General features: G+C 33.9%; 1 protein-coding gene across 3 annotated transcripts in view; it reads right to left on the reverse strand.

The window, feature by feature from the left end:
• The window catches only part of Sestd1 (SEC14 and spectrin domain containing 1), a 123801-nt gene that overhangs the window by 25310 nt on the left and 70496 nt on the right, over positions 1-27995 (reverse strand). For all 3 annotated transcript variants that reach the window (XM_047545041.1, XM_047545042.1, XM_047545043.1), the window contains exons 6-10: positions 16354-16467; positions 14991-15088; positions 10052-10107; positions 7393-7604; positions 271-393 (exon numbers count right to left, since the gene is read on the reverse strand). In XM_047545041.1, the coding sequence (XP_047400997.1) occupies positions 271-393; positions 7393-7604; positions 10052-10107; positions 14991-15088; positions 16354-16467 (603 nt within the window). The remainder of the gene's footprint in view (positions 1-270; positions 394-7392; positions 7605-10051; positions 10108-14990; positions 15089-16353; positions 16468-27995) is intronic.

A 27995-nucleotide genomic window follows, 5' to 3' on the forward strand; every position in this document is an offset into this window, starting at 1 on the left:
TTCCATCACTGTAGTTTTTAAAATTCAATCTACATTATGTTACAGAAGTAACAATACAACGAAACTGTACTGGAGATAATAAAACCTAAACTGACTTTCTAATTAACATATACTAAATAGTCAAAATGAAACTTTATAACCTGTAAGCATTCAACATACTATATTCTACCCCCTATACAAAGTTAACAGCAACTTAGCACTTAGTACCACATATGCTAATTATGCACATGAATAACTGCACTGTAACTTGCAGAGGAAAAAGCCTCTCACACTGTGTTGACTCTCAATCTCTTCATGCTTCTGCTGTAGGGCCTGGGAAGCCCTAATAGAGTCACCAATCCCCCACTGGGCTCTCAGTTGTTCTGATCCAGGTCCTTCAAGCCAGTTCACAACCTGTAAATGAAAGTTGAGATGAAATTTTAGAATAATCAAAGGCTTTTCAAACTTTCAGTCTAATGGGCTTTACCTCCCCCAAATTCCTCAAGTATTTTAAACTTAAATTCTTTAAATCCTACTGCATAAGTAAAAAACATTTCTTTTGGAATTACACAGTTATAATATGACATTTCCAAAATCTACACTTGGAAAAATGTACACTGTAGCCTTAGGCTTTCAGTTATTTGATCATTTGCCAGGCTAAAAAGAAATCTAGAATGCTTCTATAAAAAAGGATTAAAAATTAACTTATGATAAGAGAATCAGAAAACTACAGAATTTAGAGTTGAAAGAGACATCAGAAATGACATTGGTCAAGGTTATCTAACACTTAAGAAAATTGAGTTTCAGGGAGATTAAATGACTTGCCCAAGGTAACATAATCCATTACTGAAAAACTAGGACTAAAACCTGTGTATCTGGTCTAATGTTCTCCCCTAAGCCCTGAAAAAATTGAATGAACTAACAAAGTTAAAATACTACTTTTTCACTTTGAAAAGAAAATTAAAAACTAACTACAGAATTATATTATGATACCCTTTAGGTGCTTTCTTAGGATCAACTAAACATTCAGACCCACAAAAAGTCCCACAGTCTCCAGTCCACTCAGGATAGATGGGGAAGCAGGCAGGTATAGATTATCCTGGGTGGCAGCTTCGGGAGTTCCTCTTCTCCCAGTTTCCAGAGGCAGGTGTGAGGAGATAAGATCCACATGGGACAGACATAGGAGTCACCCCGGCATGAAAAGTTCACATCCCCTGGGGGCCACACCCATTATGAGAGTCAACTGAACTCATGGATGCCCCAAGTTCTGCCTTCCGTCAGATAGTAATAGTTTTCCCAGTCCAGACCTAATTTTTACCATAAGTAATACTGCCTAGTAACATAGATGACATTTCAATTTTTATTAGGTTCTCAGGAGAGCAAAACTAGACAGTTAAGCAAAGAACAAATGCTCATGCAAAGTAAGGGTATTGTTAAGCCTTCACAGACAATCACACCATGAAGGAATCTTAACTGAAAATTTCCTACTATTTCTTCCTACTATTACCAAACTTTACCTGTTGCTACGTGAGAATAAGAAATTCAAAAATAGATGTATGTTTATGCCTTAAATCTAAACTTATGAGAGCTCCCAGACAGGTGTCTCCCTGCAGCTTGCTATTAGAGACCCACGGACAGCTTGCATTAGGACTGTGTAACACAGCAAGCAGCCCACTGTGCACTCTGTGAGCACAGCACCAGCTTTACATAGTTTCATTTTTAAACCTAACAGTTCACACACCTTTATTTTTTATAATTATACAAAAGGACATCATAAAGAATAATCATGTGTATTTTCTTCCATTAATTTTTCACATAGTTTTCATAGACTACTCCAGATTTGGTTGCTATAGTCAGTTCTCAGAGTACAAGTTCTATCCTGTACTTTTTCACTTAACATTAAACTATCATACTCAAATGATTTTCCAAGTGGCTGCAGTTATTACAATTTTCAGGAATTTCAAGAGCCTCTTTTTTTTTTTAAGAATACCAATCTAGTTGCTTGTCTGCCTGCCTCTCTCTTATCTGTCTAATCAACCAACTACCCAGTCACTCAACCAATCCTTATTAGGAGCTAAGTAGTGTGCTACCTTAAATAACTGTTATACCTGCTACATTCCTATTGTTAGATATTTAAAGTGTTTCCACTCTACATCATTTCTAAGCAATTATATGATTAAAAAATAGACAGCAATTATATATAGTATTTTCTCTAATTCTGCATCATTTTCCTATGACAGGTTTCTGATAGAGAACTTCTTGCATCCAATGACAATGAAATAATAATAAAACTCAAAAACAAGAGTCAAAGGATAACTGTTGACTTACTGGAACAGCCAGCCCTAAGTGCTGGAACTTTCTCTTGATTTGACTATATTTTAAGAGTGCTAAATTCATCAGCAAACTATCTTCAGGTGCTCTTTAGAATGTAAAGAACTGTTTGTTCTTTAACATCTCTACTTTTTCTTTTTTAACCTTTTGTATGAGCTGTCTTCAGCGGGGCAAGGTATTAACATCCTGTCTCTCTATTAGCCTGTCATATAATCACTCTTTCACAAGAGAGACAGATGAACAGTTTAGTATCAGAAACACTAGGTATGAGTCTGAATGCTGAATTCTGACTCTGCTCCCACTAGTCAAAAACTGTTGTTCCTCACCTTCAAAATCACATTAGTGATGCCCACCATACAGGGTTATACCAGTCAGTGTATGTAAGATACACGGCTTGGCAGGTCAGACTAACAGCTGTCAGGCTTTGCTTTTCCTGGGTTTTCTGTAGTCTACCTTCTTCTCTGTTTGTCTCACATCTGCATTTTCCAATCAGATTCCTGGGTTTCTCGAGGAAGTCCCTGAACTAACTATGGTATCTACACTTTAAAATATGGAAATAAAAAAGGGCAAGTTTTAAGGAAGCTTATGTAAACATTTTTAAACAATTTTCCACTTTCTTTTTGACAATAAATTATCTCATTTATTATTACATGTAATGAGCATAGATATGGACACACTGAGGTAAAATTAATTTAGGTATTTTAAATAATTATTTTACTAGAAATATCTAAACTCTAAAAATAATGAAGACATTTAAGATTTGTAACTAATTAATAATGAGTTATGTAGAGCTTTTAGAAACCTAAGATAACATCAAATGTAAACTTTGAATTTAGAATACTCCAGAAACTAAAGAAGTTAATATAAGGAATGATACCAAGGAAAAAACAACTGGTAGCATATGCTATGGATTGAATGTGTTGGAAACTTAATCCCCAATGCAATGGTGTTGAGAGGTGGGAACTTGAAGAGGTGTTTAGGTCATGAAGGTTCTGTCCTTACAAAGGATTAATGCCATTATCTTGGGCAGAGGTGTGTTACAGAAGCAAATGTGGCTGGCTTGCTCCCTCTCATTCCACAATTCATGCTTTGCTTGATAATGCATCAAGAAGGCCCTGACAGACACAACGCTCTCAACCTTGGACTTTCCATCCTTCAGAAGTGTGAGAAATAAATCTGGTCTTTATAATGACTCAGTCTCAGGTATTGTTAAAACAGCACAAAAAGAACTAAGACAGAATGAGTTTAGGAGAGAAACAAACTTAAAAATAAATTTTAAATAAAACAAAGACTTCTTGGCACAAAAATCCTGTTACACAGTCAAGTACACATACAGCTTTAATGTATGCAGAAAATAATCTCCCTTTGTATGCAATATCAGTAATGTAGACACAGTAAATGGGTGACTATTTCTAATAAAAATAATGCAAATTGAGGTTGATGCCCCAGTAAACAAGTCAATTTAAATGCATTAATGATGGCAGCTTGCCAAACTATTTTATAAAACTTAATTTCAATCACAACATCTTGCTCAATCTGAATATTAATTTAGTGCAAATATGGTTCTGTGTCCAATCCATGACAATGTGATCCCTCAAATGGTTACATTTATATGCAAAGTACAACCTTGGAGATGTGTTCTTAAAATCTACCATGACAAATATTTGCACAGGCCAAAAATGTGACTATTCACTATTCTTTCACGGCCAGGCTGATTTCTAAAGAGTGCATGAGAGAATATCTGGAAGTATATAAGGGCAAACCAGTCAGAAGGACATGTCAAGCAAATGTCAAGAATCTGCCCCACAGAAAGGGTACATGGGGTCTGAGAACACAGCCTCTAGCAATACACTTATGCAACTCCGAGTGTATCTAATTTTGCATCTATAGTTCCTCTCTACATGGAAGAAGAGCACATGGATGATTCTGGAAATAACATTTGCAGTGTTGGTGATAACCGCCATAATAAACAACGGGGAAACAATAGTATATTTCAGTGAAGTGACACTGTCTCCCAGTCAAAAGCATGTGAAATATAATCTTTAATTGCCACAGCAGTAGCAGTATGAAGACCTCTTGCATACTACATGAAGTCTGATGCTGCCACCTGGAACTGTAGGAAATAAGTGGCTGACAACTCTCATGTTACTACTTAACACCTAGTTTGTCGGAGCTATGGATTCCTCTTGAATGATGTTTTCAGTGATGAGTCAGTAAACAAAGAAGTCTGAAATAATTCAATTTTCACAGATTTAACATATACAAAGATATTCAACTTAATGGTTACCTTTATATAAACAAAAATTTTTTACATTTTCCCAAATTTGCAAATCTGAAGATGGTATCGTTCATGCTATGTGCTCAGCATATCATCAATATGTGTTACTATACAGTTAAATTTAAGTTATCATTTTGGCAAGGGAAAAAAAATCTTTCCTTAAGTTGTCATCTATGAAAAAAAGAGTGCAAGAAAACAATGCATGATGAATCCTAATGTTCCAACCACTGACTTTATAATCCTCATAATGAAACTCATGCTTTTATAGAAGTTTGCTTTTAAACAATGATCTTATTACCATTATTATTATTATCATAAATATCACCATCATCATTTCCCTTCTCCAATTTCTTTATCCAATTGAGCTGGCCCATCATTTCAAAAATGTGCTTGCCATACATTAATTCCTATGTCCCTGACTTCCTGTCATGCCCATTTATTCCACGTAGCAAAGCTCAAATGCTGGACAAGTCCTATTGCCCATGTTTGTGGTTTTCAAAGATATCTCAAACTAATTAGCCAATGTTTACTTGGATTAATAGGAACCATTCTGTAGTTTACAAATGAGAATATAGAAAAAACTTCATAAAATTAAAGCATGCCCAGAAACCCTCAGTTTATATGTGGTTATCCATGAAATCCAGCCTTAATCTTCTACATGGAATTCAACATTTTCATGATCCTTCCTTCCTTTCAACTCTTTTTGCCTATGACATCTTGATACTCTAGTTCAAAAGTCAGCAAACTGTAGCCAGCAGGTCAAATCTGGCCTACCACCTGCTTAAAATTTCCTAAGAATAAAGTTTTATTGGGGAAAGACCATGCACCTTCATTTACTTAAATGTCTGTTCTTGCATAACAATGGCAGAGTTAAGCAGCTTTAACTACAACAAAGACTGTCTGATCAACAAGGCCTAAATATCAGTCCCTTTACAGAAAAAAATCACTAACAACTGTATTAGGTATCTAGAGTAGAAACTAGTTCAACAAAAATAAATACAGCTACTATTAATTGAATACTGGGTTCTTTCCAAACTAGACTTCTAAAAGAGTTGCTATTATCCCTGTCTCAATTAGTGACAGAACAGAAGAGGATAAAGAAATAAGTCAGATGGAGCAAGTCTAAGGTATGGGATGGAGACTACCTTTCTGACCATGCTCTATGATGAACAGGCCATCAAATTCCCCCTGTGCCAACTGCTTCCCTTTTTCCTAGGCTTAGGATTTCAAACAGCTGCTTACTCACGCTATTCTTTATCCTCCAAAAAATGCTGAATCTTTATTTTTTATTTTTTTTAGTTATCAATAGACCTTTATTTTATTTATTTATATACAGTGCTGAGAATCAAACCCAATGTCTCACACATGCTAGGCAAGTGCTCTACCACTGAGCCACAACCCCAGCCCCAAATTCTTCAAAGCCATCACTGCAGGGTGAAATCTTACATATTCTTGGAAACAAGCTCAAGTTTTGCTTTCCCCACTGAAGTCTTCCCAGATTGCCCACAGCCTGATAAATTTATACCTTCTATAAATGTCCGTGGCACTTCAGTAATGTCCTTGTGACAGTTCACTTTTGCCCCTTAAACTTATCAACAGCAAAAACCAAGTTTACCTTTATAAGTCCTGTATAAAATTTAGCACAATCCTCTCTATTTAATAAGCATTTAATAACTATTTACCTAATGAATGAATGAATTCAGATAAAACATTAGGACATTTCTAGTTTGCAATTTTTAATTAAATATGTGAACATTTTAGTTTCTTAATTATAAAATAGACAAAAATCCAATGTAATCTAAAAAATGTAAATGTCTTCCTGTAGTATTGACTTTCAGTATTTCAGCCTACATTTCTTATAAGATTCAATTTTAAAAGGAACTAAAATTTCCTAAGAATTAAATACATCTAATATTTTCTATATAAAAACAATACATTTACTATTAGAATTGCTTGCATTTTTTTTTTTTTTTTTTTTGCTAGAATAAAAAACTCATAATGACCAAATTAACAACAACAACAACAACAAAAAAAAACCTAGTAAGTTACTGGAAATTAAGAATAAATCAGTTGGGCACAACTGAGGCAGGAGGATCGCAAGTGCAAAGCCAGCCTCAGCAACTTAGCAAGGCCCTAAACAACTTAGCAAGACCCTGTCTCAAAATAAAAAAGTAAAAAATGGGTTGGGAATGTGGTTCAGTGGTTAAGCATGCCTGGGTTCAATCCCTGGTAAACCACTCCCCCAAAAAGAATAAATCAAATACCAATAATCAGATATTATTTATTGCAAGAATACTGAAAGCACTCATGATGTTTCAACTAGTTATTTTTGAAGTTCATTCTGTTAGTTAGCTGAATGCTCAATGTCATCACTGAAGACATAATATAACTTTAATGTAGATACTATATACAAAAAGATATATACAAAGAGATGTTACTAAAAAAGTTTTAGAATCCAGTTTGAAATGTCTAAAGTTCTCTATATTATAAAAAAAATAAAGTCATAAAATGGGTCAGGCACAATGGTTGCACACCTGTAATCCCAGCAGCTTGGGAGGCAGAGGCAGGAGGATCATGAGTTCGAAGCCAGCCAACCTCAGAAAAAGTGAGGTACTAAGCAATTCAGTGAGACCCTATCTCTAAATAAGACACAAAATAGGACTGGGGATGTGGCTCATTGGTCAAGTGCCCCTGAGTTCAATCCCCGGTGCCCCCACACCCTCGCCAAAAGGTCACGAAATAATTATTACCAGGAAAAAAAATTTAGAATTAAAGAGTTAGATATAATCTAATCGGGTACATACCTGCATCACCTTCTGCTGAATCTCTTCTAATTGGGTGCGCTTACTACGCTGTCTACAAACTTCCTGGTAGCGGGTGTACTGCTCTCGGAGTGAATCTAATAATTTCATAACCTGTGGCTGTGCAAGCAGTTCATCATCCATAGGAGACCATGAGACCCCTCCATCAGAGCCATTAAATCGACGCTGCTGTAATTCGGATAATAATTCATGCCCTTTACAAATGAAAGATACTTGTGATTAATACCTATAAAGAAATACAATTTGTTTTTAAAAATTATCCATCTATCTACTTTCTAGGTCATAAAAGGTAAAATGCAATGAAAAACTTGATATCATAATAAATAGAAAAACTGCATATGTGTATATAAATACATATATATACACACTAGAACGTATACTAAAATGCCCTATAATATCATAAATACATATGCTATAGATATATGCTATGTAACAGAAAATATAGTATAGCATATATATGGTGATAAATAATTTCTATTTTATCTATCACATTCTTATTATTGGTGGATTTATTACTCAGGATACTATGCCAATCAATCATGTTTTCCTGCAGTGCAAAATTATAGTCTGGGATTTCTGTATTATTCCAAGCAATATAAGATTTCAGTATTAATCCCTATTAATATCTCAATCACAATGCTTAAAAGTTGACAGTGAAACAGATATATGATTAGCATAAATGAAGAACGTTTTCATTACAAATAATCTCTAAAAATCTCCATGACATATTAACTGGTAATCATAAAACATACCATTGTAAGAACTGCATTGAATGTGACTGAATTATAGCAAGTTTATGTAGGAAATTCACTCATACATGAGAAATTGAAATTACTGAATATGCAACAACTAAAGCTATAAGTATAAACACAATTTTAAAAGTAAAGTTAAAAGACTTTTTCCAGGATAAAACAATTCTGTTATTTAGGTACCAAAACTATACTGGGATATTTAAATTCTCTCCATCTTTATTCAGTAAAATATCCTAAATTTAAATGACTTTCAATATACAGAAGGAGGTTTTTATCATAGTTTGGATCTATTTCCAACCTCTAAAAAAATAAATAACATTTTCTAAATCTCTCCATTTTAAACTTTTTAACTCTACCTTAAGAGTTAATAGCACATAAAACAAGACTTAGTGGCATATAAAATTAAAAATTAATTTGAAGATACAAATTTTAAGTTTCTTAATTTGCCAAGTACAGTGGCACATGCCTATAATCTCAGTAGCTAGGAAGGCTGAAAGCCAGCCTCATAAGTTCAAGGCCAGCCTCAGCAATTTAGTGAGGCCCTAATAAACTCAGTAAGACTCTGTCTCTAAAAAAATACACATTAAAAGGGCTGGGGATATGACTCAGTGTTTAAGCACCCCTTGGTTTAATCCCTGATACCAAAAAAAAAAAAAAAAAAAAAGCTTCTTAATTCAATATCTATTTTAAAATAAGCAGTTTTCAAAATATTAAACATAAATGTAGAATTAAATTTCAAACATAGAGTAGTACTGATTACCTATTTAACTTTTAAACATAATTCAGAGGGTACATTATTTCTTTGTTCTCTTAAGGAAGATCTATGCTATATTGAACATGAGGACAACTGAGTTATTAATACAACAGATATTCAGAATTTATTTATTTAGTCTTCATCACATCTTAAAATTGGAAAAACACCTGCTTTTAAAACACATCTAACTTTTTGCACAAGTTTCCATACATAAAATCAAAGATGTAATATCAGAATACATTTACTTTTTTCTACTTTGGCAACTGTTACCCTTAATGTTGGCTTTTTGGATACTATTACTATTAGAGAAACAGCATAACATCATTATTTCAAAGAACATATTTTGAAAGCACACTGTCTGGGTTCAGGTTCCAACTCTAGCATTTACTGGCTTGATAACCTGCAAAAATTACTTAAGCTTCTTGTGCTTCTGTGTCCTCCTTTCAATGCTGGAATGATAACAGTACTGATTTCACAGGATTGTGTTAAAGAATAAATGAGTTAACATATGTAAAGTGCTCAGAACTGTGCCTGTCCCACGGTCAGATTATAATTATGAGTTATTATTGTAAAAAATGGATAGAAATAAAATTGTAGTATTTCCATTGGAAAGAATTCCAATTTGTTTTCCTGGAATGTGTGACATGACAACTATGGATCTATGGGCTGGAACACACATATCAAGCGCCACAGAGCACTCACTGCGCAAGGTCACTGCAGATTGCTAAGGGTTTAGTGGCTCTGTAATTTAGACCTGTTTCTTAAGCTTTCTGTTTGTTTGTTTGTTTGTCTATCTCAGAAGGTTGTCGGGAGAATGAAACATGAAAACACAATGCCCGGTACAAGGTGAATATTCAACAATTATCACAGCCACGTAATGAAAGAGAAAGTTTCATCTCGGTACTGCAAAACAAGAAATAAATCTCAACATTTTAAGAGGGAGATAATTTATCATTATTAATTTTAAATATATATATACAGTATAATAACACAGTATTGCTAAATTAAACCAAAGAGTAGTTTCAAAAATTTCCCTTCAAATTCCTACAACATGTACCGCATAGATGCTGACAATGTTTACTTAATGAACAAATGGTTTATTGAATTAGTCTCACTAATATGTTTTTCATCTTACCTGTCTGAAGAACTGTTTCAGGATCAACTGATGGAAGAAAGTTTAAATCCACAGACCTGGAAAATACCAAGAAAGCAATTTTTTAAAAACCTATAGCATTTCCATATAACTTAAGAGATCCCTTTACATGTAATATCAAAATGGGTACACAAGTATGCAAGCCTGAAACAGGCCATCTCCACCATGCCAATCTCTCTTAAACATGGGGAAGAGTATTAGAAAAAATTAAATACTCACAGCCAGAGAAATAATAAATTTTATGATAAATCATAAAATTTTAAAACCATAAAATTATACTAATTAGAAATATAGTAAATTGTTAAGAATTATAGCATTATTTAACATATATCAAAAGAATACATTATCATGTTAATCCACTGAACATTAGTTTCAAAATGAAACTTCTGATTATATACAAACCCAGAATTTTAACATTTAAAGTGTATGCAGCTATCCTCCAATCAAAAGCTTACTTACCTAAGGACTGAAAATGTAGCTCAGTGGTAGAGCACTTGCCTAGCATGTATAAGGCCCTGGGTTCAATCCTCAGTACTGGGGAAAATAAAAAAGTTTACTTATCTATAGCACCTTTTCATAGCTCTACATATTTCTGATACAACTCCGATAGTGTATGTGGGTGTGTGTGTGTGTTTATGTGTGTGTGTGTGTGTGTGTGTGTGTCCTGGCAATTATATTCTTGTCCCTATTCCAATTATTTTTCTTGTACAGCTGGGCTTCTGCCTTTATTTTCTTAAATACATATGAGAAAAAGAAGTTTGAGAAAAGATAGGGACCATGCTACTATATGCTATAATTGTTCAGTCCTGAGCTAAACCCTTCACTTCTATCAACTGATCTAGGCCCTCCCCTCTTGTGAAGCCTAGATGCTTCCTGAAGATTACCACAGAGGAGGTTGATGAAAATTTCTAAGAGAATAACTTTATTATCTGGGTCTAAAAGAAACAGCAACACTTCAGTTCATTGAGGAGGGATTGGTTAATACAAGATTTTATTTAAAATACTTCATGTAGATATTTAAACCAGCATTTCCCAAAGTCTTTCTCAAAACACTGAACAAGATATTATGAGGTAAAGCAAAAGGCATCCCATCACTATATGAGAAGTTTTAAGAAAGCAAAGAACAGGTTTCTTTGCTACAGTGCTTCCTCAGAAGCTTGATCTGTAATGTTTAGTCATTTTCAGGGAGGAAAATATAATTGGCAGCATTAACCTCTCTGACCATGGACTCATTTTCTACGAATACCCTATTCAAATGTCTTTTCTGAGGAAAATAACTAAGATATATTAAATTTCCTCTGGCTGAATAATTAAAAAGCAACAATATTTGGTTAATTTTTAATCAAGCACCTTGTGTGACATTTTCAAAACCTAAACTATAGTATATGTGTGTGTGTAATATACATACACATACAATCATTTACCTAAACGTTTATGTTCTTATATGGCATCTAAGGGGTAGTAACTGTCTAGGATAACTTTAACTAGATTTACATTCAAACTATTTGTATTCACATTTTGACTTTTAATTGAGATTTGGTTTTAAAATTATGATCCTCTTATATCTCTCTGCCCTTATTATTTCAGGTAATTAAAATGTGACTACATTTGGATTCACAGGATAACAAGATGTACTTTTATCAAGGTTCCACTGTATATTCCAGGTTATAAGCAAAGGAGCTACACAAGGATCTCTGCTGATTCTTCAAATTTCCTAATAAAATAAATGTAATTCATCACATCAATAGACTTAAAGAAAAACCCAGAATTTTAACATTAAAAGTGTATGCAGCTATCCTCCAATCAAAAGCTTACTTATTTAAGGGCTGAAAATGTAAGATAAGAATCACAGATTATCTCCATAGATTCAGAAAAAAGCATTTGAGAAAACAGAGCATTCATTCATGTTCAAAACACTAGAAAAACTATGGATAGTATGAACATACTCAACACTATATATAGCTAAACCCAAGGCCAACATTATTCTAAATTGAGTGAATTTTCCAGAAAAATTGAAAGTATTCCCTACAAAAACAGAACAAGACAGGGATGCCCTCTGTCATCACTCCTATTCAACACGGTCTTGACACTCTAGCCAGAACAATTAGGCAAAAGAAAGAAATTCAAGGGATATGTACAAATAGGAAAAGAAGAGCTCAAATTATCCCTATTTGCCAATGACATGATCCTATATTTAGAAGATCCAAAAAACTCCACTAGAAAACTTCTAGAACTCTTAAATGAATTTAGCAAAGTAGCAGGATATAAAATTAACACCCATAAATTAATTGTGTTCCTATACACCAATGATGAATCAGCTGAAAGAGAAATTAAGAAAACTATCCCATTCATAATAGCCTTAATAATAAATAAATAAATAAATAAAAACAAACCTTGGAAATCCACATAAGAGGCAAAAGACCACTACAATGAAAACTACAAAACACTAAAGAAAGAAATTGAAGATCTTAAAAGATGGAAAGATCTTCCATATTCTTGGATAGGCAGAATTATTATTGCCAAAATGGTCATACTACCAAAAGCACCCTACAGACTCAGTGCAATTCCTATTAAAATTCCAATGACGTTTTTCATAGAAATAGAAGAAGCAGTTGTGAAATTAATTTGGAAAAAAATAAGAGATCAGAATAGCCAAAGCAATTCTTAATGAGAAAACTGAAGCAGGAGGCATCACAATACCAGACTTTAAATTATACTACAGAGCTATAGTAACAAAAATGGCAAGGTATTGGCACCAAAACAGAAATGAGGGCCAATGGTACAGAATTGAAGACAGAGACAAAGCCACATATCTACAGTTATCTCATAATAGACAAAGGTGCCAGAAACATACATTGGAGCAAAGATAGCCTCTTCAACAAATGGTCCTGGGGAAACTAGAAATCCATATGTAACTGAATGAAATTTAACCCCTATCTCTCACCCTGCACAAAACTCAAAGTGGATCAAAGACCTAGGCATTAGATAAGAGACCTTGTCCCTACTAGAAGAATGTAGGCCCAAGTTTCCATCACGTCAGCTAAGAAACAGACTTCCTCAACAATACTTCTAAAGCACAAGAATATATATCAAAAATCAATACATGGGATGGTATCAAACTAAAAAGCTTTTTCTCAGCAAGGAAACAATCAAGAGCATGAAGGGAGAGCCTACAGAATAGGAAAAAAATCTCTGCCACCTGTACCTCAGATAGAACATTAATCTCCAGGATATATAACAAACTCAAAGAACTTAACACCAAAAAAACAAATAACCCAATCAATTAATGAGCAAAGAAACTGAATAGACACTTCACAGAAGAAATACAATTGGTCAACAAATATTTGAAAAAATGTTCAACATCTCTAGCAATTAAAGAAACGCAAATCAAAACTACACTGAGATTTCATTGCACTCTCAGAATGGCAATTATCAAGAATAAAAGTAACAATAAATGTTGGGGAGGATGTGGGGAAAACAGTACACTCATACATTGCTAGTAGAAATGCAAATTGGTATGACCACTATGGAAAGCAATATGAAGATTCCTCAGAAAACTTGGAATGAAACCACCATTTGACCCAGTTATCCCACTCCTCAGTTTGTACCCAAAGGACTTAAAATCAGTATACTATAGTGACACAGCCACATCAAAGTTTATAGCAGCTCGATTCACAATAGCTAAGCTATGTAAACAACCTAGATGCCCTTCAACAGATGAATGGATAAAGAAAATGTGGTATATATACACAATGTAATATTACTCAGTCATAAAAAAGAATGACTTTATAGCTTTTGTTGGTAAACAGATGGAGTTGGAGACTATCATGCTAAGTAAATAAGCCAACCCCCCAAAACCAAAGGCCAAATGTTCTCTCTGATATGCAAATGCAAACACACAATAAGGTGTGTGGAGGGGTAGTAGTTCATTAGAAGAGGGGAGGGGAATAGAAGTTCACTGGAATAGACAAAGGGAAATGAAGGGAAGGGAGAGTGGAAGGAAATAAGAATAACAGCAGATATGTTCTTATATGAACATAGGACCAGTGAAACTCCACATCAAGTATAACCACAAGAATGAGATCCTAATTAGAATAAGTTATACTCCATGTAAGTATGTCAAAATACACTCCACTGTCATGAACACCTAAAAAGAACAATTTTTTTAAAAAATGAAAGAAAAAAAAATTTCCTAATGAAAAATTACTATTCCAGTGACGGTAATAATCAAGAGACTGGAAGCTGTTATTTGCTTCCTTAAGTGCTTTTCATCTGGGGAGAGAGGAAATTGACCTATCAAAAGCAAAACGAATACTGTCAAGGTTGTAAAGTTCAATGATAAATTTTTCAAACTGTCAAAATGATAAATCTAGGTAGTTACATTAAATAACAGAACTTAATTATTACTTTAACGATTATTATAAAAGACTAAGTTCCCTAAGTTAAACTCATATTTTCAAAAAATTACATATTTTACAAGGCTGGAGGAAGTTCTTATAAGTTAGGCATTTTAACACTGATGTATTTAAATAAAATTATAATATTTCAAACTACAACTATTTTTCATATTCTTTACAGGGAAAAACTAGAACTAAAAAATGGTAGAAAATTGTCTCAAAAATATGTTCTTGCAACTTAGTATTTTCTACAGTGTCCAGAAAAAGAATCATTTACTATTCACACAAAAAAGAATCATTTACTATTCACAAAAAAAAGAAATGGCTTTTGTAAAGAAACTCTGATTCAAATGGGTATGTTTTACATATAAAGCAAATTCTCATAAATATGTATGGATATCAATTTTGGTTGACTGAAAATTTGTTTGTCATAGTTCTTTTAACTTGCCCTAACAATACAGATATCTTTTAACTGATAAATCATAGCTTGGCAAGAATATAATTACATACAACCAGCCACCTACCTTTCTTTCTCTTGCTGGTTTGCTTTATCACTTCCATTGTTAATCAAAGCAAGTTCATCCAACAATGATGTAGATTCCTTTGTAAACTTCTCAAAAACCTACAATATGAAATTACATTTAATATACTAAGAATGGTCTTAAAAATTATTATGCATAGGATTTTCAATTAGGAGCAGTAGAATTAGCCAGGATTCCCTTTCCTCCCCAGGAAATCAGGTCAGTTCAAGCACCAGAGCACAAGAATGCACAGAAGACAAAACTACATCCTAAAGCAGTGAACGGTGTCAATGCAAAAGGGACTTTTTAAAAGGAACATTAAGAAATTATTCTTATCCCTCATCGAGACAAGTTTATTTTCATCCTTGTGTTTCTTTGAGAAAATCTGTAATACCAAATTTCTTAACTCTATGTTACTTAAACCAGTCCAAGTGCTTTTATTCTAGTCAGATGTTTCTTCATCTTATTCTATCAATAATTCACAGTTACACGTTTAGAGGTTTACAGACAAGCACGTAACATGAAAATAAATTCGTTGTAATTCTAACATGATTTCCTCAGATATTTCTAAAAAGGGATTTGGGCAAATCTTTTCAAACCTATGTAATAAAGTAGATGAACATTTGTCTGACATCACTATTCAAATACAGTAGAAACAAACGATTATCCATTCAGAGATAACCCAAAGTTCATTATTCTCCAGTAAAATTATCACAATCTAATTTGAAGATTGTTGTCTCGGTAACTCAATAAAACAAAAGTCATATTAAACACAGCAGCAGATTTCACAAGTCTGGATAAAGAAAAGACTTTTCAGAAATGAAGTTTATTCTGTCAAAAGTTTATTGTTCCCAGCTCCTCAAGCTGGTAACTCAAATTGATGTTTAAATATTCTCTGAAAATGGTATATCAACCAGATTACCTCTATAGATGTTATTCTGTTATTCTACTTAAAAGATTTATAACTTTTATTGATGCTACTAATGGCAACAGTAATAGCTAAACAGTGTTATTACATCATGTTGGGTGCTGTTCTAAATGCTTTAGTGTAGATATATTCATTTTGCCTTACTCACAGTCTCATGAGGCAATTCTATTATTATCTACCAAATTTGAGATGTGAAACTAAGGCATGGAGAGAGTAAATGCATTGCTGAAGGTCATATACACAGCAACTGGCATGAGGATTCGAATCAAGTCAGTTTGATTCCAGAATATTTATCCTCGAACACTATGGTATGCAATGTATCTCTCCATTTTTGCAAAAAGAAAACTAATCTACATTTTAGTTGATTAAAACAATGAAGTTATCAAAAATGTCTTATTTATATGCCATTAAGATTTTATCTCATTGTAATATACCAACCAGCCTCTTATTTAACCAGTCCATGTGATCATAGGTGAGACTCCCACCAAAATCTTCTGTTAATTGGCATGGTTCTATATAACGAGTCAATTTATTGGCAGAAACTAAAATAACCTACAGGGAAAAAGAAAAGAAACGTTCAGTAAATCATTATTAAAGTCTATGAAAATAATGAGGAAGAAGAATTAGGTTATATGCAATATTGTTTCAACATGACAATATATATTTAGTTAATGCAATAGTATTTAACAATTCAAAAATTATAGATATCTGCTAAAACAATCAAAAACAATATTTTTTTTAACAGAGCATCACAGTTATACACAGTCATTGGATTCCCTTGACAAAATCATACAGGCATGGAATTTTATTTACTCCATTTTAGTTCCCATTCCCTTCCCCTCTCTTCCCCTATTCTCCTTCCTCTTCTCTATTGATCTTCTTTGAGTTCATTTATTTATTTTTGATTGATGCTTTCTACGTGTACGTAAAGGCGAAATTTCCCTGTGGTATATTTATAAATGCACAAAACATGATTTTGTTAAATTCATTGTGCATTTCCTTCCTTTCCAGTTCCTACCCCATCCCCCTCTTGATCTCCTTCTACTTCCATCTTCCCCATATCTTTATGATATCTGACCCTCTTCCTTCCGCCCCCACCTTCTTTTCCTATTTCCCACTAGCTTCCATATGACAGAAAATATTTGACCCTTGATTTTCTTTCTTTTCTGGTACAAGGGATTAAACCCAGGATACTTACCCACTGAGCCACATCTCCAGCCCTTTTTTAATTTTTTATTTTGATACTCACCAAGTTGCTCAGGGTCTCACTAAATTTCAAAGGCTGGCTTTGAATTTGCAATCCTCCTGCCTCAGCCTCCCAAGCTGCTGGGATCACAGGCATGCACTACACCCAGCTCAATCCTTGATTTTCTGAGTTTGGTTTATTTCCCTTAGCACAATATTCTCTACTTCCATTCATTTACTGGTGAATGTCATATGACTGAGTAAAATTCCATTTATATATGGCACATTTTCTTAATCCATTCATCTACTGACAGGCATCTGGGCAGACTCCATAATTTGGCTATTATGAATTGTGCAGCTATAAACACTGAAGTGGCTGTATTGCTACAGTATGCTGATTTTAGTTCTGAGTAAATACTAAGGAACAGTATAGCTGGGTCATATACTAAGGAACAGTATAGCTGGGTCACATTGTGGTTCCATTCCTAGCTTTGTGAGGACTCTCCATACTCTCTTTCAAAGTAGTTGTACTAATTTGCAGTCCTGCCAACAATGAATAAAAGTGTACCTTTCCCCATAAGAAAATTTCAGACCTAGTTTAAAAATGGAGTTTTAAAGAAAAAAGAACAGATCACTTTAATCTTAAATGCTTCTAGACCACAGAAATGCAGGGAACATTCCCAACTGGTCTTATGAGATAGTCTAGAACAACAGTGATACCCAAGCACAATTTGCAAAAAGACCATAAAGGACCTGTTAAACTTTAAGACTTCCAATATCAAGGGTTAGCAAGGCTATGGAGTAGAAAGAATTCCTTTACACTCAAGTGGAAATAAAAATTAGAAAGCCTCTTTAAACACAATTTGGCATTATTATGTAAAGCGAACATTTCGGTAACCTATTCCTGGGATATTCAGTAAACAGAAAATCTTGAACATATTTATTAGGAGACATGTACTATCATGTTCACAGTAATATCATACATGATGGCAAGGATGAAAACAGTACCAATGACCTCCACCAGAAGAGTAAGTAAATAATTTTTATTCACAATGGAATATCATCCAGCAGTGAAAATTAATCTGCTACATCTGCAAAAATATGCATGAATCTTAGAAAATAACAATGAATGGGAAGTAGCAAACCAGTGAAGACTAAAACTGGAAGGCCTTTGTATAAAGCTTAAAAATAAGGAAAACTAAATATATTATTTATGAATAAATAATATTCATAAATTACAACTACAAATATACCAAACATTAAAAAATAAGAACGTCACTTTCTTCTAGTGCAGTTTTTTTTCTTGTAGTGGAGTTCTGTTTTTCACAGGTATGTCTTTTAAAATACACACAGAGAATACAAAGAAAGATGGACAGACCCAAGTTCAAGTTTGCCTCAGGTGCTAAGGTAGGTGAGTGGGACCAGGAGGGCTCACTGCTTTGTTTCAAAGCATTAATATTTGGGTTCTTGTGCTGGGTGGTAGGTACCAAGTGATTCTTTATTATTAAGCTTCGTGTATTATGTTATGTACATTTAAAAAATACATACATACATATATATATATATATATATATATATATATACCAAACACTATATTAAAAAACTAAAAACAGAAAAGAATCAAGATGAGAGGGGAACAGCTGATAGAACAAGACAGGCTGAGATCTCAACCTCAAGCTGAAGAAATGGCAACTCTTCTGAGGCACCAGGCGAGGAGGTTAGAGAAAGAGCAAGGAAAAACTGGAGGACACAGGAAAGCTGAGGGGGATCATGTGCTCTTCCCCATTAAAAAAATAAAAGAAATAGAAGAACACCAAATTACATTTTGGTTAGTTTAATAATAGCAAACTCTATATTATGCTTATTTTGCATGGCAATTTCATGTTATCTCTAGTATGAGGAGTTTGCCATATCTGAAATTCACTATTTTATTATTATTTATGTATTAACGGGAACCAATTTAAAATAAACATTTTAGAATCCAAAGAACACCGAAATGGATTTCACTTAGTGGAAAACTTGTCACAGAGGGCTCTGTTTTATTCTCTTTTGCACTGTAGTTCTCTGAGACTGGCAAAGTGTTATATATGGAACACTAAGTGGAGTGAGCCCACAGGAACCATTCAATCTGCCAAGAGATTGGGGGTCCACACATAGACTTTCACATCAGGAAGATTAAACACAATCAGATCCCAGAAGGACCTTTTCCTTTCTCCAAAAAAGTTTAGTGATCTGCTAACTAGAAACATACTAATAATGAAACCAAGAAATAAGTCTATTCCGTGAGGAAATAAGCTACTTGCTAAAAATTTCAGTTCACATCTGAAAAGATAATCCTTCCTCCCACTCTCTCTTGAAGACAAATGAACAGAAAATGTGAAAATATAATAGATGGTCTTTATGTTCTTCTGCTTGCCTTACTTGGCACAATATTCTATTTAAATACTGACAAAAGTCTCTCTTTTGAAAATTCCCACTATCATGCCTCTTACAACTTTTAACGATGTTATTCATTTGTTCAACAATCATTACTTAGTGGAAGTTAAATTGATTCAATAGATGTATAAAAGCTATGTGTTTTAGTGCTGAAAATATAAAGATAAATAAGTTTCTATCAAAGATGAGCACTTCATTCTCTTCTCTGTAATATTCCAGAGACAGCTGTCTAATGCATTCACAAAAAGAAGTAGATACAGGTTTTCTGGTTTGTTTCTAAAACCTTTGTTGAAAATATCCTATAGTTTTTGCTCCTCTGGTCGTAACAGTACAGGGGGACAAGGCTTTACTGGAATAGCACAGATTGTCAAATCCCTTTTTTGGGTTAAATGCCATTATTCTACAGTTGGAAAGATACTGACTTAGAAGCCAATCATTTCAGGTTGGTGCCTGAGCTCTGCCACAAATTCACTACTTTTACAGAAGACAGCCTAAGGGAATCTACCACTGCAGGTTTATATCCCAATCTGTTAAAGAAGGCAACTACAAGAAATGATCTATGATGTGTCTTTCAGCTCCAAGAGGGCATAATTCTAATGAGTTGTCATCATATACATTTGAGTCATTCTCTAATATACCACCTGTCTTACCCAGGGAGGAGTACTCTATACCTTTCCACCTACTCTGGTTAACCTTATCGTGTTTTCCCCCCTACATTTTGTAGTTCCAAAATGCATTTATACCATTGATATGCAGGTTTCAAGTTTAATGAACCAAAGGAAAATATGCCATTAAAAGTTTATTTCCATCTGAATATTATTCTCAAAAGTTCTTTTTCCTAAAATCAATTTAAATGTAAATAGTACAGATCTACTTTCTTTTATGGCATAATATAGAGTTAAGACTATAATATCCTTTAATGAAAATATTTTTAAAGGAAATAGTTGAATAAAATTAGGCCTTTTATGATATTTTACCTATGCAAAACAGATCTAAACAAGTGAAGATCACAATTACTGAGAGCTACTTAAAGAGCATTTTCTCCATCTTGTAAAACATTTTATAGAATTCATATTCTTATAAAATTCACAGATGGTTATTCTAAGTGAAAACAGTAGAGCTGACATGTTGATATACAGAACTGCACCAGCACCAAAAGTACCTCGAAGTTAAAAAATGTACGTGACAAAAGGGATGATCTGAGCAAGAAGCAGATTCAAAATCTAGTCATTGCAAATGAACAATCTGGGCAACTACCACTGTGATTAAACACCCCAGTTTCCACTACAACAATCTCATCCTTAAGAGGGTGAGCGTGAGGAAAAGGGGCAGAGGAAGCTGGCGATACAGTTTCTATTTTATTAGAAGTACTCTTTTAGCTCTTTGTTCTGCGGTCGGGTTGGTAGTAGGCATGGGTTCATTCGGCACACCTGGCGCATTCCACCAAGGCTGCAGTTCAGTGTTGGGAAGGCGCTTTTGGGTATCTACCCGCCTGCAGGCCCCTGATTCTCACAGGCAGGTCCACAGCACAGTGATGGGATTTTAAGACGTTCATCGATGTGTGATCCTTAAATAAAGCATGAGAGCTCTGCAAGACCAGCTAGGGGCAGTGCCCCTTCACAGAGATTCTGAGTTAACCTCAAGACTGAAAACATAAGGTTTTGGAAACTACCCCTTTGGAAACTGTTGGGATGCTTAGGATTTTGCTGACCCAAAGGATGGCCTCTGATGTTAGACAGTTCCTATGAATGTAACACCTTGCCTGTGTTAAACTGAGCAGCTGCCAGTGGGCAAAAAACTGTCTAGAAATTTTGGGACACTAAGTAGACACTATTTGCTTGTGTTTTGTCTTATACAAGTACATGGCTTTATTTTTAAAATTTCAATAAACTATTTTAAACCAAAAAAAGAAGAATACTGTTTTAGGGGGAAAAAAGAATACTGTTTTAGGGGAGAAAAAAAAAAAAAAAAAAAGGGAAAAGCCAGTAAAAACTGGGCAACAGGAGGAAAATATCTTACTCCATGCAGATGCTGCACACCTAAGAACTACCCCAAGAGAGTCAGGAGGAGGAGAACCCCTCCTCCAGGGAACGGTGGCACTCTGTTTACAAGTCCTCCAGCCTTGGGGAATGATACCACTTGCCCCAAGGCAGGCTATAAACCAGGTCTGAACAAGCAGACCATTTCTTCAACTTCGACATCTCAGAGGGGTGAAATTTCACAAAAAGAGTGAACTCAAATACTGAAGCAAAAATAAAAAACCATCATGGGGGAAGAGAGCAGTTTGTAGGCCCGAAGTAAAACTGGATTGCTCAAAGGAAAGTAGGTAGAGAAGGAGATTTCTGGAAGTTGGAAAAGCACACAAAAAAATTATAAAGCAAATAATCAACATGAAGAAAACAGAAAACTTGACACACTTCAGAGTGGATGCAGTAAAAGATTAGGAATTCAATGCTTCCCTGATTTTCTCTAAATTGTTTTATTAAAGCTTCTTAAATTACAAAATAGAGGTAAGACTTCCTATATTCCTTTCTGTTACACTCAATGAAGAGATCACTAATAGGAAAAAAATGTGTATGATAGTTTATTGGAGGGTCATTTTTATCTTATGGGTTTTATTACTTGGCAAAAAGGGCAGGCAGAGGAGGGGGAGGGGAAGAGGTTGGAAATGTAGCTTAAAGGTCAAGTGCATTTCTGGCAAGCCTGAGTCCTGAGGTTTATCCCCACACCATATACCCAGAAAGTAAAAGGAACAAACCAAAGAAACACAATTAAGAGTTTTTGTTAAGGTCCAGTCTCAAAGAGCAATTATCAGCAATTATCAAAAATTAAAACCAAAATTAGAAAATAAGTCCCCCTTAATCATATTTAGGTGAACATATTATGTATAATCCCTTTTCATCCAATGACTCTAAATAGAAGAACAAATGCCATAATTGCTGAAAATTCTAAAGAAACATTTTCCATAACTATAGAGAAAGCTCGGAAAGTCTTCCGAGAAATGACTAATGAATAAGAAATAACTCTGTGAATTAGAACCAAAAAATATGCTTAGTTCTTTATTATCCTCTGAAAAACTTTCAAATATTTATTAACAAAATGACCTATTTTAATTAAGTAGTTAATTTATAGGAACACATATTCTAGCTTGAAGACAAACCTTAAAAACCAAACAATTCCTTACCTGCTGTTCTCAGAACCATTAACAGCACTTTTATTTCTCAGGAAGTATTTTAAAGAGTAAATTTTCCAAAAGTATCCAGCATTTCCTTAGACTGGTCTATGGTAACTATCTAAAGCAATATTTCCCAAACGGTTATGAAAATCTCATGAACACGCTTATTATGCCACAGTATTTTTTACAGAACATAATAAAGAAGTAGTAAACAATGAACTTGTCTAAATTTTTTTTAAAAAGAATTTAATTGTAAAATACTGAATATTAAAGTGAATTCCATAACCACTTAAAGGCATTTTCTACCAAGATAAAAAGAGAACAATTTTGATTTTTCCCACTTAACAAATGACATTAATTATCTTTAGCTAATTTCAAAAGTTGTGTAAACTGAGCACAGTGGTACACACGTGTAATCCCCAGCAGTTCAGGATGCTGAGACAGGAGGATCACGAGTTCAAAGCCAGCCTCAGCAACTTAGCAAGGGAGGTCTTAAGAAACTTAGCAAGACCCTGTCTATAAATAAAACAAAAAAGGACTGGGGATGTGGCTCAGTGGTTAAGTGCTTTTGGGTTCAATCCCTAGTAAAAAAAAAAAAAACAAATTGTGTAAGACTGAATGATCTGTCCTAAGTAATTTATAAAATTATCTACTTTCAAGTTGGATTTTAAGACTATATGTATCCAAATGCTATGTATAACTATAATACTCTAAAACAATTTTTAAGGACTATATGTAAATTACAATGAAAAATGTTATTATATCATAAAGTATGTGGGGAGGGGACTATTTTCATGATCTGGTATTTGAAATCCTAACTTCTAATCTTTAAAAAAAAAAAGCTAGCTTATGCTTTATAGTTGTTATATTTCTTTTTAAACAACTATATGTAAGAAAATGTTTGCAATCCTGGCCTGGTAAATAACTCTGTAAATATGTAAAAAAGTTTTTATTCTCCACAAATGAAAAACCAAATTGGACTGAACTATACTTTATACAATTTTTACCATAATCTTTAGAGCGCTAAGGACATCATACTATGGCATATAACAATTTCTATGAAATAAGTACAGTTTATACATAGAGGAATAACTGTGAAGGCAAATTTATTAAAGTCTTCAAACTAATATATTTTAAATGAAAAAACTGCTTATATTGTTAAAAAGGTAATATTTTTTAAAAACAATTCCTACTTTAAATCCTCTGGCTGAAAAATGTCCTTGGAAAACATTAAGAAACACTTGATCTTAGCTTAGAATACAAATTTTAAACAGAGACTAATATGACAACTAAAATATCAAACTTCAAAAAGCAGATTCTACTATTTTGCAGTGAATGTTATTGACGTCCTCTTATAATAAAAGGTATAATTCATGTGTCAGAAAAATGACCTAAATTCTGGAAACAGGCAAAAGCACTGTTTATTAAAGCACTGGATATTCTTTTATGAAGTGCTGGGTTTGTACCTTTGACTGGCTTTCTATAGATGAATCCATAGGTATCAACCTCTATAGAGGTAGAGGTTAACTTACAGATCTAGTTCAGAAGAAATGCCAACAATTTGATGCAAGTGATACATTTCTGTCTAATGGAATAAGAGATATCCTCAAAGTTTACAATGAATGTCTACAGGACATTCATTTGTTTCTAACTTGGTAATTTATCCACATTTTACAAATCTTAAATTCCTCAAATGCTTGTTGAACTGTACCTTACAAAGTACTGGGAACCTCATTAATTAATGAATTGAATAATATATTTGACTTATGCTCATTTTATGTGTGCCTGAGAATCATTCTACCTTTAGGAAAATTATACTTTATCTATGCTCTATCAATTTAGGAATATGGAAAGAATTCTATTCATATTTTAATCTGGTTGAACTACTAAATAATTGTTATTTTCAAATAACCATCTCCTTAAGTATTCTAATATGTTGAGTAGCACTAAATTTATAAAGGAAAAATTTATTCCAAGCAGTTATCGTTTTACTAAGCAGAAATCTAAATTTCAGATCCCTTCATCCAAAGAAATTTGAAACCTTGTAACTAGCACAGGAGAGGGAACCAGAACAAAACAGCAGAACTTCAGAAAGGAAGAAAAAAGATCACTATCCTGCAAGCACTTTTCAAACTTGTGCAAATTCCTTTCAAAGGAAATAAAACCTCAGAATTTTTTTAATAGTAAAGTCCTACATAAATATTGCCTTTTCCTATATTTTATATATATTTGAGAGGTTAAGACAAGACAAACTAAATGACTAAACCACAATGTTTTGTTAGCTAGTACATATCATAGTTCAAGAAGTTTGAAGAGAAAGAAATTTACCACATGGTCTTTAATCAAAACATTTGAGAAAGTTTTCTTTAGTCTGGAATGTAACTTACGGAAAGACTCAAAACTTGTTTCTCCTTTACTCTCATTCTTCCATCTGTAACTAGGATACTTATCCTTTCCTAATATACCATTCCCAAAAAACCTAATGCTGAAATGTTCACTATGCAGGCACTCAGATGTTTTATCTTTTCCTAGTATTAAGAACTTGTGTGCAAGGTCCAGGAAAAAAATGTGTCTTTGTAAGCCTTTGTGTGCTTAATAGAGATTCATGTATGTACATGCATTCATATATATATACTATTTCGATGTGTACCTCTGCTTGGAACTGTCTCTTGTGGAGAATATTTTTCTTCTCACTATGGAAAAAGAAGTCCCTGCAAAAACTAGCAAGAAATCAAATTTGAAGAAACCAGAGGTGTTTCTGACAGAAGAAAACGCAAGTAGCCTTCGGTCCTGAAACCTACCATTAGGTAGGCCTCAAAAAAGAAAAGGATCAGATGAAGAAATAAGAAGAGATAAGAGAAAAAAACAATTTAGAATGGTGGTTGGTTACCATTACCGATAAATAGCACTTTTACTGTCATGACAATAAAGAAAAGGAAGGTGGAGATCCTTTTGCTTATAAGGATGAGATTAATATCAGTTCTACCTCAATTTTATCTATCATTATATAGACTATACATGCTATCATGTAAACAGTAAAATCTGCCAAAGTCATCAGGTACAATGCTGCCGAAGGACAGGAAATACTCACATATTATAGACAGGAGTTACTGAATAGGGAATTGAACAGGTAGGTACCTATTTCAGAGACAGGAAGGAATATGAAGAAATATTAAGGCTAGCAGTGAGATGACTACCTATGGTCAAAGGAAAACACCAGAGAAGTGGATGGAGAGAGATCACCTAGAAGAAAAAAATAGGATGACGGGCAAAAAAAGGTTTCAATAAAATGACCACTGGGTGTTTACGAACATTACAGCTGGAAACAAATCTTTGTTATCCATAATTCTATAGGGTGAAATGTACCAACACACAAAGTTACACTTTGAAAAGTATATAAACTATACATGAAAACGCAGGCTTTAATTACAATAGCCTAAATTATCCAAATTAACACCATGGAAAATAATGTTTAATTAAATAAACATCTATGTTAAATTTAATTATATCTCTAAACTCTAAGTATCATTTAATGGTTGGTGTTGAACTGACCTTAAAGTCCAAAATGTTTGCTCGCAAATTAATCAGCTTTTGAAATTACTGTCATCTCTTTAGGACATCAGGTTTTTAATAAGTGCCTACTACTTACTTATTTGGAAAGATCTCCTAGTGGAATCTCTTCAGTTAAGAGGAAAACACTGAGATACAAGAAGTTTTAACACTTCCGTTTTAAAACAACAATCTATGACATCAGACCAAGGCAGATCAAAATTCTCTCTTTTATTTTATCCTCCAAGACACAAGTATTTAACCACTATTAATTCATACAGCATAAGATCAAACTAGGAAAATGAGTTTTCAAGGGAAACATTTATTTTTAATAAAAATGTATTTTTCCAAATTAAAGGAAAAAAAAGATCAAACTAGGCACAGCATCTCTGAGCAGATGCCTAGACTTAGGATGAGACAGGAGCCCTTCACTCAGGGCTCACAACTTTATTTTCTTAAGCACTCTGCATCCTTTCAGAGTATTTCCTATGTGTATTTCCTCTCTAAGTATTTTCAGCCACAAACTGCAGACCTCACTGCCTGTGTGGAATACTCACTCTCCATGGAGCTGACTCTTAAAGCAAAATCCAGGCCTCCTGGATTCAGCTTTTACTTTCTCCCCTCACTACATATCTTTGTCTCTCTTCCTTGGGATGCAGTTTCCCACTCAAATATCAGGGGAATATCCTCCTACTATAATCCAGCAGCATAAGCCATCTTCCCTTAAAGTACTGGCACACACTCTTCCACTAAGTCCTCATTAACAGTCAAGTCTACCAATGACAAAGTTGCAAGGTAAAGTGAAGAAAGAAAAAATGTGGATCCTAATTAGAAAGTAGAAAGCTGGAAGAAACACTGCTCCAAAACAACTCTAGAGAAATCTGAAGTCTGTGGTACACTAAGAAAAAAACACCACCAACAAAGCCCAAAGCCAACTCAACTCTTTGCTAGAATAACTTAACACTTTCCCGGTACTGCTGAGCAAGAAGCCAGGAGCACGTGGAGGTATAAATACTAATTACATCTGTCTTCACTGTCTTAGACAAGATGCCTAATATTCAATGCAAAATAACAAGGCACTTAAAAAAGCAGGTAATAACAAAGCCCACTGCCAAGAACCAAAGAAAATAACATAACCAGAGTAAAAAGACCCAGATACTGTATCAGGTAGAGAATTTAAGATAACTGTGATAAAGAGACTGTAAGATGCCATTTAAGAACTGATGAGAAATTTCAACAAAGAGACAGAAACTAAATTAGTCCCTTGATATCTATGGAGGATAGGTTTCTGGAACCTCCCTGAAAATACTGATATTCACAGATGCTCTCGTCCCTTAAAATAATGGCATTCCATTTCCATATAACCTATTTACATCCTCCTGTGTACTTTAAATCAACACTCAATTACTCATGATAAGTGATAAAATGAAAATGCTATGTAAATAGCTATGAATATTGTATTGTCTAGGGAACTAATGACAGAAAAATCAATGATCAGTACAGGAGCAATTTTTTTTAAGCATTGACAATCAATGTGTGGTTGAATCCACAAATACAAAGTCTTGGATATGGAGGGCTGGCTGTATAAGAAGAATCAAACAGAAATGTTACAAACCAAAAACATGGTAACAGAGATGAAGAAACTTGACTATGTTCTTATCAACAAACTCAACACAATCCAGGGAAAGGTGAACTTGAAAATGAATCAACAGAAAAACCCAAACTGAATACAAAG

Source organism: Sciurus carolinensis, chromosome 3 (assembly GCF_902686445.1).
Source record: "Sciurus carolinensis chromosome 3, mSciCar1.2, whole genome shotgun sequence".
NCBI classification, from domain to species: domain Eukaryota; kingdom Metazoa; phylum Chordata; class Mammalia; order Rodentia; family Sciuridae; genus Sciurus; species Sciurus carolinensis.